General features: G+C 41.3%; 1 protein-coding gene across 1 annotated transcript in view; it reads left to right on the forward strand.

The window, feature by feature from the left end:
* Positions 1–13,991, forward strand: part of PLEKHG7 (pleckstrin homology and RhoGEF domain containing G7) — a 29,000-nt gene that overhangs the window by 10,535 nt on the left and 4,474 nt on the right. The window contains exons 5-13 of the mRNA XM_050969906.1: positions 729–878; positions 2,833–2,928; positions 5,175–5,270; positions 6,560–6,673; positions 8,334–8,508; positions 9,896–10,011; positions 10,770–10,863; positions 11,331–11,410; positions 12,690–12,849. Of these exons, the coding sequence (XP_050825863.1) occupies positions 729–878; positions 2,833–2,928; positions 5,175–5,270; positions 6,560–6,673; positions 8,334–8,508; positions 9,896–10,011; positions 10,770–10,863; positions 11,331–11,410; positions 12,690–12,849 (1,081 nt within the window). The remainder of the gene's footprint in view (positions 1–728; positions 879–2,832; positions 2,929–5,174; positions 5,271–6,559; positions 6,674–8,333; positions 8,509–9,895; positions 10,012–10,769; positions 10,864–11,330; positions 11,411–12,689; positions 12,850–13,991) is intronic.

Below are 13,991 nucleotides of genomic sequence, written 5' to 3' on the forward strand. Positions count from 1 at the left end.
CTCTCAGCAGCACCTACAGGTGCTAGAAAAGCAGAGGAAAGAAACTACAGCAACAGAGAGATGCCAAATGTGACCCATCCACCCCATTGCTGTGTTCAGAGGGAGCCACGTGCAGGGCAGTGCCAACACCAAGGTTTGGCTCCAGAAAAGGCACCAGAGTCTGTCTGCCAGACAAACAAGGCTTCTGGCCCCTAACACCATCCCCTCTCTGAAGCAAACCTTTTGCTTCTCACAGCAGGCTGCTACCTGCAGATCCCCACACACAGTTGTTGAGGGCTTCTGCCAGTGCCTAATTTATATATGGACATCTGACTTTGGAGCAGGTCCATAATGTGATCGTGGCCACCACAATTTCCAAGTGACTATAAAGACTTAGTCCTTTAGTACTTTGCTTTCATCATCCAGAAAATAAGAATATATCATCCACCCAAGAGCAGCACAACAGATCAAATTCCTTAGCATTTGCAAGCTGCCCACTGATTTTTGATACAACCTACCTAAACATAGACTATCACATTGTGTTGCTTTCAAATTCAGTGTGTTTATATTGTAAGCATTTTAGAGGAGAATGGTGGGGTTTAAAATATTTTAAAGGAACTTTTAAGCTTTCAGAAGAAAAATAGCTAATACTGGTAGATGAAAATTACACAGTAAATAGGACATAGATTCTTTTCATAAGGTCTGAAGCAGCTGATGCAACAATTTTTTCTTTCTTCTTCAATCAATAGAGTAAATCTTGGCATGAATTTATAAATGAGCAACAGACTGAGCAGAAAGATGTCAACAGCCAGTTAGAAGCGAAAAAAGAAGCAGCAGTGTGGGAACTTTTCACAAGTGAATGCACTTACTTTCTGGATCATTTGCTGGTTCTCAAGATGGTAACGTCAGACTTCCCTTTGCAAAACTAATGAAACATTATTTGTTCTGCTGTGATGGACACAAACCCTCCTCAGACTTCTCATTAGAGGTCTGTGGGGGCATGACTTAAGCACCTGGTTTTTCCTCCCACCTTGCCTGCTCATCCTGTTTCCATAGCTCCTTTTTCTGTCTTTATGATGGTAACTCTTCTAAACATGACTTTTGAATGATGCATTCCAGTGCTTTGCAATTACCATCTGACTGCAGAGCCTTCCAGGATACTCAGCTGATATTCCATTAGTCCTCTTGCAAACACTGCTCTGAAGCCACACTGCAACTGGCTATTTCTGTACTGGACTATTCCAATTGCTAAAGTTACCAGTGTGTAACATTATATTTGTCATTTAACTTCATATAGAACTGTGGTTAGTTATCCTGACTGGAGCATAAAAACCTCAGAATTCAGCAGACCTGCAGTTTTAATGAAAACAAGGATACTAAAAACAACTCCTCTCCCAAAAACTCTGTATCACCTCCAATACAGTGAATTATAAGAGCTTGAAATATGGACAGGAACATTACAGACTGTTACAAGAATAGCTGCACTATTTATATTCACCACACATCAAAAGTTAATGTATCCATTCAAAAGGATGGAAGCTTCCACAAACATTTTCTTATCATGTTTCTCTCACTTGGCACAGACAATTCCTGATTTCTTACTAAGTCAAAGAAAAGAGATTTGTAAAACATTTTCCATGTTGCTGGAAAGTTATCCTGGACAATACCAGAACTACTGCAAAGTAAAGGAAATAAACAAAGGAGTGGGCTGAATTCCTCCTTGCTGGGGCAGAACAGGAAGGGACAGAAACGGGATTGGTTCAAGGAAAGAGAAGAGCATCCTCCTTTCTATACACTTTGTTTAGAAATCTGAAAAGCTTAAAAAGTGGTGAATACTGGGAAGAATGATGATAACAGCAGGCTCCTTGTGAGTCTGATGTAGGAGCCCACAGGCAAGCCTTAGCTAGCTCTGCATGGCCCATGAATGATGAACTATTCAGTCCATGCCACCTTCCCAAACTCTCCCGCTAAAGAAAGAACCCATTGCATTTAGGTAACCAGTTTTAAAGATACCTGGTTACTTCCAAGTATAGAAATATTCCACTGATTTCAATTAATCTCCACAGGGAGTTTTAAGACCACCATAAATCCCCTTTAAGCTCTCAGGACAACCAGGTCATGGTAACTAAAGAATTACACAAGGCTAAGCAAACACTCTCACTAGTTATTCAGTCTTGGCACCTGGGTGACAGGTTTTTTCATGATGCTTTTATACACATAAACAAAAAAAAAATCTACTCAGTAACCTATAAATTTTAAGACTTTTTCAGATTTAGGACAGGTTCATTACAGCTTAATCAGCTCTAAAAATATAAAGTCTTAAACAGCCAATAAGTACACAAGCAGTTTTCAGTGAATACAGGCTAATAAAACAATCCAAAGAGATGAAAAGCCTCCACAGGACTGCTACTTACCTTTATCCAAGAATGTATTTTTTTCCTCATAGTTACTTTAAACAATTCAGGTAGCAGCAGTTGCATGGGGAAGGAAGGAAAGCATTTAGAAAGGTCAGAGAAATCTGTAACAGTGACTCTGATGTTCCTGAGTCCTTCACACAGGGATCTGCAGGGGTCTCATTTGCCCCTCTTCTGCCCAAGGGCACAGCAGGGAATGCAGCTGCCTCCATGGTAACCACAGAGAAACCCCAGAGACATCATTCATACCCTCTTCTGCAAAAAACTCAATATTTAACCTTCAGGCAGATCAGGAAACTTTTCTCACAATGCCATCTTCTGCTCTCCCTAAATCTAATAATCCTTTCATTAATTTCAATAAAAATGTTATTTTCAGGCAGAAAAAAATTATTGAATTGGCACAAACAGTAATTAACATGGATCTGTTTTGGTTTTAAAGATATTTATGAACACTCTCAAATACCTCCAGAGCAATGAATTTCTCTTGGATGTGGATTTGTGGAGACTTTTTGCAAACTTAGAGGAGTTAAACAAGGTGAGTGGAAAAAGAGAAATGTTACTTAGATTAGAAATCAATGTGCTCAGTAAAAGAATACAACAAACCAAAAGCTTCTATTTCGTTTCAATGCTCACATTTGGAACATTGTTCAAACAATCCACCTTTTCCTCTTTTTTATGAGGTATATCAGTGAGAGTCAAATACCACCAGTGCAAATCATCCTCTTGTATCTCTAGCCAAAGATCCATGGCATTTTAAACCTTGGGGAGAGCTCCTTTGGCAGCTGTGCCTGAAGTAAACACAAGTTTGAGACTAATTCTCACAAGCAGCGACCTTTTAAAAGAGATGAAGAGAAACCACTACCCAATCCCTACACCAAAACAGAAAGCATGGCAAAATAACTACATAACAAGGCCCCTTTTGCCAGCAGATGGGCACAAAGACTTTGCTGTCTATTGTGCCACTCTGAAAGAGCAAGTTAAAACAAAATACTGATTCTCTTTCTCCAGCTGAGGTTTCCCTTGGAACATGTGTAAGGATCTCTCCCACAGAGACTGGATGCTCTGGGTTCATGTGCTACTTACTCTGCACTGTCCAGGAGGAGGGAGGCCACAAGGCTTGGCTGTGATGTGCTCCAGCTCTTTGCTGCTTTTGGCCACTGTCTGGGAGACCATTTTCAGCTCCTGAAAGTTAAAAACCCCTAAGTCAAAAATAGCTTTTACATTACTTTGGAAACAAAACAATTTTTCTTAGCTTGAGGGCCCTTTTACAGGACACTTCACCCTTCATTGGAAAGAATTTTGGAAAGAACTCTGCAGCTGCCTTAATTGAAAAACTACTCACAATCAGCTGCCCTAAATCAGCTGCTGGGTTCCATTTTTTTCCCTTACTGTAATTCCCTTGACTTAATACTGAATTTCTCCCTTTTTAGCCAAAACAAGAAACTGGGAAAGGTCTTCAAAGCAGGGACAATTAGCCAGAGCTCAAATACATGAGCAAGGTACTGCTGCTCAGTCACAGATCTCACACCTGGTGAGCTGCTGAGTGACCAATCAGTAGGTTTGGAGATACAAGGAAAGATATTTTGAGCTGACAGGTTTCACCTCTGGCTCATTGTGCATTAAGACTGTACATGCAGATAACTGCCAGAGTTCAGCAGGTGTGTGGTTGTTGATTGCCTTGTCCTTGTTCAGAGAAGAGAGTGGGATGTATTGCTGTGTTTCACTTAGCTTTGAACTTGGCTGGAACTTGATCATGTCTTAAGAGAATTATCTTAAAGAAATGTCCTGCTTTAATTTCTAGTTTTGTTGTCCTTATGGATGAGGATAATAAATTATCATCTGTTTTGTATAAGTTAAATATTGATTAAACGTAGGAGAATGAAGCTACTCTCAATGCCTTTGGTGCCTTTTTTCATGCATTTTACAGTATGCATATCCTCTTGACAGCAGGCTGAATCCATGCAAAAATGTATGCTGTAAAATTGTAAAGGTCAAAATTAAAGAATGGGCATCATCCTGTAAGCATCCTTGCCCCCATAAATACACCAAACACAGCAGTCTGCAGCTACTACAGTCTGTAGCAGTATCACAGTGGACTGATGTGCCCTTCTGGCCTAACATTTGGCCAGTTATTAGCCCAGTCATGAATTTGTGTGAAAATAGTGTGAATAGCAAAATTTGTGTGTTCAGAATGAAAGTGTGGGCTTAGGAGCAGGCTTGCAGCCCCATCTGCCTGATAAGGTAGGCATTTTGAATTCAGTATAAACATTTAAAGTTAACTTATGGGGAATAGGTGAGGTTTTCTAATATTTTATAGATATTTCCTTCACCTTCAATTGAATGAAACAAACTCAAACCATGAATGATGGTGTCTCCCTCATGGACCATGAAGGCTTCCTTAATTGTCACAGCTCTGTCACACACCATCATTGTTTTCCAGCAGATACCATTCACCCACTGTCATTTTTAATGTCAATCCATTTTAAATACAGCTGCTACCCTAAGACAAGTTTAATGGACTAACTAATCTTATTTCAAAGCTTTTGTCATCAGGCACTATCACAACATAAGTGGGTATTTGTATAGATTTGTCTTAGCTTCTGACTAATTAAAGCATTCTGGGCATAATTCTGAAGACAATTCTGGCAATGGTAGAGGTAGGTATAAGCACCCATTACACTTGGAACCTTTAGAGAGGCCGGGAATGGGAAATAAAGCTGCTTTAATATTAACCTTGGATCACTGATGCTAATTTATCTTTATTTTTTTCCCCTTACTTAGATAAGTCTCAGTTTTCTGAAAATGTTTTTTGAAACTGTGAAGAAGCACGTCAGCAAGTCAGCCTCTCCTGTGGATTTCAGCTCTGTGCTCAGAATGGTAACATAATTAGAAGTATTCTTGCTTTTAGCACAAGCAGCAGATAATTTATCATATCATACAGGTCTCCAGAGCAACCAGGTCTGTCCAGCCCATGCCAGCTGTCACAGGCAGTTTGGTCTCAGCCTCAGGTTGCTCCTATCAGAAGGATGTTTTTATTTCTATTCAGTGGCATGTTTGAAGCACTCATGGAAAGGTGCTCTGTGTGTGGAATCAAGTGTGGAAAGATTTTCCCTTCCTGGGAAACAGCAGCCCAGACTCTGAGGAGACTTTTCCACTGGCAGAGGCAAGATTCCCACCCTATGGAAGATGTTTCCCTGAAACCAAACCCCAGCCCCATCAGTGCCTGCTTCCACTCCTTCACACCAATCCTCCTTTGCTCCATGGACCAGACCCACAAGCGTTTATAATTGCTTAATGAAGAGCTCATTGACACTGAAATTACACTTTGGCCTGTGTCTGTTAAGCAAGAGAGAGATGCAGCCACAGCTGTCCTGCCACTGCCAAGCCCTGCTTACCCTGGCACCCTCTTGGTCAGTCTGTGTGGTAAACAAGGCAGTTGTCTGAACAGCAGTCTACAGGAGCTCTAATTCCTGCTCAACTTCCCAATGCCTGTAAAGTTGGAAATATTAATGAAGATAGAAAATCCACTGATTGACCAGAACCTTCCCTAGCAGTAGAGGCCATTAGAAAACTTCTGGGAAACACCAGAAGACCCTACCTCAGTGTAAAGATTTTTAACATAGAAATTCAGGCTAGAGCTTGGTTTCTTGCCCCCGTGAGCTCTGACTCCAGGTTTTCTTATTGATAATGTTTGTGTAAACAGACAAAATCCCAGGCAAAGCTGCATTTTATCATGCATGACATTCAACATCTCCAACATGAGATGTAAATGAGGCTATCCTGTTATTTCTAGGAGCATACTCAGATATAAGATACCATGAAGTCAGCAAAGCCGTTTCAGAAACAGTGGGTTTGATCTTCAAATTCCATATGAATTTCATATCAATTATTTCTAATGAGAACAAAGTCTAAGAACATGTCACACCTCTGCAGATCTGTTAAAACTGTACTCCCATGCATTACTGAAGCATTGTTGTGGCATTTTTACTACTTTACAGTTTTATTGTTGTTTTAACTGCCCCTTACTTTTTTTAATTGCCTCTTTTCCCATTTTCCTAGATACAAGGAAATCTCATATAAAATGCACTTTGCAAACCCAAAGCTCCTGTTTCTCCCTTTGTCATGATATTTTTATTTATCGGTACATTTCCAAACCTTTTCTGCAGTTTTTCCAGGATGACCTCTGCCAGACACACCAGATTTATTGCCTTAATTATACCTCTGCCATCTTCTACTTGGAAAAACTGAGACAGAGAGAAGATTTTGGCATCTACCTGAAGGTAAAGTGATGGTTTTGTTGTTGTTGATGTCTTCAGTCTTCCTACCTTATGAGAGAATTTTAACAGAAAACTAGCAATGTTCATTAGAAGCAAAACTGTGCAGACAGCATTTCACATGGATTTTTTGAACTGCAGGGCCGATCACCAATTGGAAGTCACCATCCTGAGTGTATGTTCACCTGCTTGTGTGAAAGTCCCTACCTGTAATTTAGAATAGATAAGGGGGGAAGAGCTGGGCTGCCTTTTTGCAGGCAGAAAATACAAACTACTTTCTTTCTTTTGTTTTAACCTCTTTCTTTTGTTTTGCACATAATCTCTTGACTCAGTCACCTCCACCTTAACAAAGTGAAATGGTTACAGAAAAAAAACCAACAAAAAACCACAAAAATCAATTTAAAATGTCTTACTTGGGCAAAAAAATACTACCAGTAAGGAAAAATTTCCCTCTAAGGCTGGAAAGAGCTATCACTGGACTCTTTATCAAGTTGCAACACTACAGCAGGTTTTGTCTTTGCTGACATCAGCCAGTACAGTGGTGGGGATCTCAGGCTCTGCTCTTTCTGGCATCACTAGCAGACCAGTGTGTCCTGTAAATACTTAAGATTAATCTTCAATGTTACAGGTTTAGAAAGAGAAACCTTTGTTTTTCTCACTGGCAGCTCAAAACTGGAAGGACATCTTTTTGTGGCAGGCAAGCTCTGGGCCTCGGAGTTTCACACTGTTTGCTCCCTGATGAGGATTTCATACGTTCACATATAGGAAAAATGTTCCCCACTGGCAAGTAGCAGTGACCCCAAAATATAAAGTGGCTTTCAAACCTAACTCACATTAATTTTCTCAGGAAAACCTGAGAAAATTTAAACAGCAGATAAATAAGAGCCCTACTGGATATGACAGCATGGGCCCAGCATCTGGAATGGTAAGCACAATGCAGAACATTAATCTGGAGGGGCAATGCAATTCCCCCTGTGGAGAGCTGTCCTTGGCTTGGCTGGGATACTGTTAATTTTGTTCCTAATAGCTGTTATAGTGTTGTGGTTTGCATTTAAGAGGAGAGTAATCTTGATAACACACTCGTGTTTAGTTGTTGCTAAGCAGTTTGCATTAAGTCAAGGATTTTTCTGTCTCTCACCACCACCAGCGAGGACTCTGGTGGGCACAAGAAGTTGGGAGGGGACACAGCCACAACAGGTGACCCCAACTGACCCACTCCATATCATATGGTGTCATGCTCAGTACATAAACTAGAGGGAAAGCTGGCTGGAGATGCCTCTGCTCTGGGACTGGCTGGGCATGGACCAGTGGGTTGTGAACATTGTGCACCACTTGATTTGTATGTTCTCTTATTTTTTTTCCCTTCTGTTTCTGTTCTATTAAACTGCCTTTATCTCAATCTACAAACTTTATTTTTTATTTCCCATTTCTCTTCCCCATCCCACAGGAGGGAGTGAAGAGTGAATGAGTGGCTGTGTGGTTTGGATGCTTGCTGGGTTAAACTATGACAAGAGACTTTATACTGTCCTTGTTCTCACTGAGTGAGAAACTCATCTTTCATTAGTCCCTGTCTCATTATAGTCACCTAATGATGCAGACAACTGTTTGCTACCTCCTAGCCAGAAGGAAGCTGAAGCCTAAGGCACATTTTCCTTATCTTCAGCAGTGGTGTGAACAAAATGAACAGTGCAAGAGGTTGCATCTGCCAGAGCTGCTGGTCGCTCCTCTGCATCGACTGACGCGGTATCCCCTCCTGCTCAACAACATCTGGAAGAGGAGCACTGATGAAACAGAGAAGAGTTTTATCCAGTCACTTAAAGAGAAGGTGGAAAAGTCTATAAGTAAGTAACAAAGGTTAGAAGTCAAGTATGCAGTTAGAAATTCGAAAGTTACATTGCCTTTTGGTGCATGTCCTTTGAAGGGTGAATTGTTCAAGCGTCTCTGGAGAAAAGCAAAAAGGATGTGTGTGCCTTCCTACAGTCTGACCCTCATGCTGTAGGGAATGATTTGGGCCACCTTGTGCTGTCAAAGCCTCTCTGAGCAATGTCACAGGACTCCCAAATCAGTGAGTCACTCGTATTTTCTTAGAATCATCTGCAGTGACAGGCAAAAAAATAAAAGCAGATCTCAAATTGGACCATATCAGGAAAGATCTCAAACAAAGAAGTCTTTCAGTTGGACTTATGTCTAAGGAGGATTTTTTTAGGGCTGATCTTTAATAGGATAAATTTGCACTCACAAGGGGAATATTATGTCCACGACCTTTCACTAATGACAGGATACTACTACGTAAATTTGTCTCAGCTACAGATTTTCTCTAGCCATTGCATAAAACAAGAGGCTGGTCTAGATATTGTTTCCTTGATTTTTTTTTTAAAAATATGTAATATTTATATATTTAACATATATAAGGACAGCAGTTTTAGGTGTGGCCCCAAATGACCATAGGATGTCTGGAGAGTACTACTGGCAGAATAAATAGGTCCTTCCAGAAATCAGACACCACTGGATGAAGGAAACCAAACATAGAAGGGCGACCCCTCTTTACTCACAGACACCTGACAAAGATCTGCCTTCATTTTTTGATCAGCAAACCAGTGACATAATGAACAGTTGTAACCCAAGCACTCCCCTTCTGGTGGGGAGGTATGTGTCTGAAACCATTATCTGCAATATCACTCCACCCAAAGACTTGAAACTTCAGTTGCAGGTTCATTAAAGTTTTCCCCATAATGGCCTTGAACCAGCAAAGACACAGTCCCCATTTTTCACATTTTGAGGGACCTCCACCTCAATCACTACTGGCAACACTTCCTCTGAAATTAATTCTCTGTAATTTTAACAGTCTTTTTATCAGGCTCTATATAATGAAAATTATTTTTCTCTCACTATACCAGACAGTTTAGAATTATAGGACTTTTTTTGAAGACATTTTTAAGATAATAGTTTAATTGAGTTTGATATGATTTCCTGTTCCCCAGACAGATTAGTAAACACAACCTTTTCATTTAGCAGTGAATTTAAGCATCTTTGACTGAATGAATTGAAATTCTTCCCTGCTGATCTAAGTAGAGTTTAGGCATTTTTTACAATGAGATCAAGATTCCATCCGGGGCCTCACATGTGAGGTACTTCAGCTTTCACTGGAGAAAATCGATATTCAGCATCTTCTAGAAACAGGACTGCTTTTGCCAGCCCTGGCAGTAACTGGTGTTTCACACATTTCAGGGGATCTGGAAGGTAAAGTCAAGTGGTTGGACAACTTTCAGAAGTTCAGGCAGCTGCAAGAGGTCATAATTTGGCCTCAGGTCTGGGATCGTGACAAAAGGTTCTTTGTCCCAGAGGTAAGCAGATTTTAAAGGATTTTTTTTTTTCTAAGGGAGGGTTTAGTTTCCTATCTGTCTTCACAGTGTGGTCTAAAGTTGGCTGGTGGTCTGTATTCTAGCTAGTGGGGATGGCTCTGCTCTAACAGAAGCAGCTGCAGCCTGGGCACTGCAAGTGTGCTGAACACACACAGTGCCTTGGATGGCAGCATGGGCTGTTCTCAGCATCCTAGAGAGGGCAGGGATCCAGTCCAGGAGGACTCTTTCATATTTGTTTTAAGGGGACAGAAGGAAATGGGATAGATGTAAGAATTGCCAGCATTCAACAAAGTAGAAATTATTTGCCTTTTTCACTTCTCAAGCTGAGCCAAAGAACTTCCCATTTACACTTAAAATGCATTACAAAAAATTACACAGCATACCTGGGTGTGTACATTTTTGCCATAGCTGTTACCCAGACAGACTTTAAGAAGCACTATGGTAACACTGCCAAGTGGGTCCCATCTCAAGGATTATGTCTGTTGACATACAGGGCTGCAAACACCATTAAACTCAATTTGGAAAGGTAAAACCCAGTTTAACATTTCAAAAGCAGAAACACATTTAAGCAATACCACTGCTGAAGAAACACAGGCATACTCAGTTATCAGCTGTGTGATGTACTTAGCCTGAGGTAAGAACACACAAATGCTCATCTTGTTTAGCTGCTGGTTGCTTCCCTGTTCATCATCCATTATGCATGATTCCTCCATTCTCTTTATCTCTTTTTTTGGGTCAAGTGTTTGAAGCAAAACTTAAGAGAAAACAGCAGTGAAAACATTTTGTCTTCAGCGAACAGGCTTCTCCTTCATGAAGGGAAGCTGATGCTAGCAGGTAAAGTCCCTGAATCTCCTGGTGTCCAGAGATAGCTTAACAGAATTATACATTGTTATGGCAGGTCTAGAATGAACCTCTGCAACAGCATTTGGGCAGGTGCAGGAAACAAAAAGCAACAGTATAGTTTATCAGAGAGAGACTGAGATACAGCCAAGCTGCCAATAGGATGGCAGTCTGTATGACTGCTTATTGTCCTTTCTCCTGGCTATCAAGTAGTTGTTTTATCAGAATGAAGCAGCTGCTACAAGGTACAAATTTAGTAGGCCAAATGACTGAGACATATGATTTAGTGCATTTGAGAATGCAGACTGGAGCATGAGTAGTTGTGAACTATACTGGAAAGAAGGCTTCTTTGTTCAAAGGATTCTGTAAGGTGCAGTGATTCATAGATGTGCCTCATGTTAAAAGTAGCAATTCCTTAAAATAATCACACCATAAAACTGATTTTTTGTTTTCCTTCTCAGAAAGCACAAGACTCCTTGATGTCTACCTCTTTTTATTTGATGATTTCCTACTAATTACCAAAATTAAACGTAACAAAAAGGTAATAATGTCTAGAGATGTACACGGTTGCAGATGTTACATTTTTTAACTTTTGGATGGCTTTTGAATGTACTTTGGAAGATTGATCTAATTATAAAAATACAAGATGACTAATCAGCATGAAGAAGAGCTGATACTTCCCTATGTGACTAGCAAACCATAACACTGATTCAAAAGCCTGCTTCCAGGCTCAGCATGGTACAGGAACACTATTATTGGCACTATTACACTACTACTGTAAATTACTTTAATTTACATTTCAAGACCTTAATATCTTTCTGAAGTTGTTCTGATGTGCTGGACTCCTAAAGCTCAGAAAATTTTAGGAATGTAAGACTTTTTCTAATGGTCTCTGCAACCTGAGAATTTTTTATTCCAGAGATATCAGAACTGCTGGAAAGAAGAAAAAAATTATAGGAAAAAAGACAGGGAAAGGCAAAAATGATGGAAGATTGGCTATATTGCTTGTTGTCCTCTTTTTGCCTTGATTTCCCCTAGTTTAAAATTGAGATATAATTACTCCTTTTAAGAAAATGTTTCCTGATGAATGATTATTCTATAGAGTTCTATAGATGATAAATATATTTAGACATCAACGGAAGAACTGGATGACCTGAAATTCCTAAAACTTCAGTGTAGGAGTGCATTTAGCTAATTAATTTCATGAAACTGATGTAAACTGAGTCTAAAGGAACCTGTGATAATCTCCTAGGTTTTCTGGTGTTTTTTAAGAAGCAGGTATTCTGCTTTAGAGAGAAAGGAGATAGCAAAAGCACACAGTGAGACATTCTAGACTCACAGCACCATCCCCTAGCAATGGGGTTGGTGAAGGAAGCAGAAAATCAAGGGACCCAGTACCCTCAGGCAAATCTCTCTGAAGGTTGTCCCACAGACATGTGTTGGTGAACCTTCTGTGAAGGGCTACAACTCATCTGGAGCTCCAGGAATTCTGTCCATATGCATGAGGGGAGATAAGGAAGGAAAGGAAAAAAAAACCTGATAGTAAAATAAGGAGGGAAAGGGGGGAAATACTTTTGGAATTCCTTTGACTGTCTTCTGCTTGTGGACTTGTACTGTGTTTCTTTTGTAGCTTTTTAATGCAAAATGTGACCTTGCAGGAGAGCTCCAGGTACCAGTCAGTTTTTCTAAGATTCCTCAGGCAAATAAGCTCTCTGTGTATCTTTGATAAGAGAAAGCACATAATTTAGAGTTGTTTAGTGCCTATACCTCATGAGCAGATGGCAGACAGCCTGCTAACCAACTTCATTCTCTATTCCCAGAAATATGGAGGCTCAGACACCAGCTTAATGCCCGTCTGTCCTTCCCTCACTCCTGAGCTGCAGTTCTTCATAAGAGAGGGGGGAGTTTGCACAGTCCTAGACCAGCCCATCCCACTAGACAGACTCATATTGAAAAATGTTGAACCCATCCAAGTTACAGGTATGTGCCTGCATGCACACCGTGCCTGTTATGAATGCCTTCATAAACACCACGTCAATGCACTGTGTGTGTGGTAGCATAAGGACAAGCTGCTGTTTGCCCACAAACCACCCCCAGATGCCTGGAGTGCAAACACTGGTGCCTCAGCCCTGCCTGGCTACACAGCTCTGCTCCTGCTGGGAAGCATGAGCTGCTACTTCAGACTTCACAGCCCCCTGCTGCCAGCAGTGACTCACACACCAGTGACTGTCACATATGATCCATTCACCCCAAAGGAGGCATCAAGACTCCAGTGACTTCTTTCTCAGAAGCCAATTGTTCCCTTGTCCTAGCTGTCCTAATATGCTCTCCCAAACCCCGGGTATCTTTCAGTTCAGCCCAAGAACATTTTCAGTTCCATACTAGCTTTGCAGCATTTTTTTAGCTGCACCACTACATTGCTCTCCTGGGTATCCTCCCACACACACAGCAGCCTTTCTCAAGGAGGCTGGAGAGGAGATTTACCTCCTGCTACTGCTCCTACTCACATCTCCACCAGCTCTTGAGAGGATGGAAATCACCCAGCACACATCAGTGCTCCCTCGCTCTCCAAATGCACCACTGGGGAATACGCCTCCTCTCCCCGGTGCTGTGCTGTTGGGTTTGAAGTGAAGGAGAGCTGTCTGCCACAGAGAGTGGCCAGCCTTACCCTGCCAAAACAAGGTTCCTGAAGTCACCAAAATCAGATTTTTGGTCGGGGAGCAGGCATGCACCATCAGGCCTCCCCTTGGCCTGAGCCTGTGACACAGCGGGCTCCTACACACTTCACCTTGGTGGTGAATGGTGGCCAGTCACTAGTGACATTCCCCAGGGCTCAGTATTGGCACTGGTCCTGCTTAACACCTTCATGTAAGACCTGGATGAGAGGAGAGAGGAAAGCCCTAAGCCACAGATGGCATTAATTTGGGTGTTGATCCAGTGGGAGGTAGTAGGGCTCTGCAGAGGGATCTAGACAGGCTGCATTGATGGGCTGAGGCCAAGTGCAGGAGATTCAGTAAGATGAAGTACTGTGTGCTGCACTTCAGTCACAACACCACCATGCAGCATTATGAGCCCAGGGAAGAGTGGCTGGAAAGCAGCCCAGAGAAAAAGGACTTGGGGGT

The sequence above is a fragment of the Serinus canaria genome, chromosome 1A, assembly GCF_022539315.1.
Source record: "Serinus canaria isolate serCan28SL12 chromosome 1A, serCan2020, whole genome shotgun sequence".
Classification (NCBI taxonomy): domain Eukaryota; kingdom Metazoa; phylum Chordata; class Aves; order Passeriformes; family Fringillidae; genus Serinus; species Serinus canaria.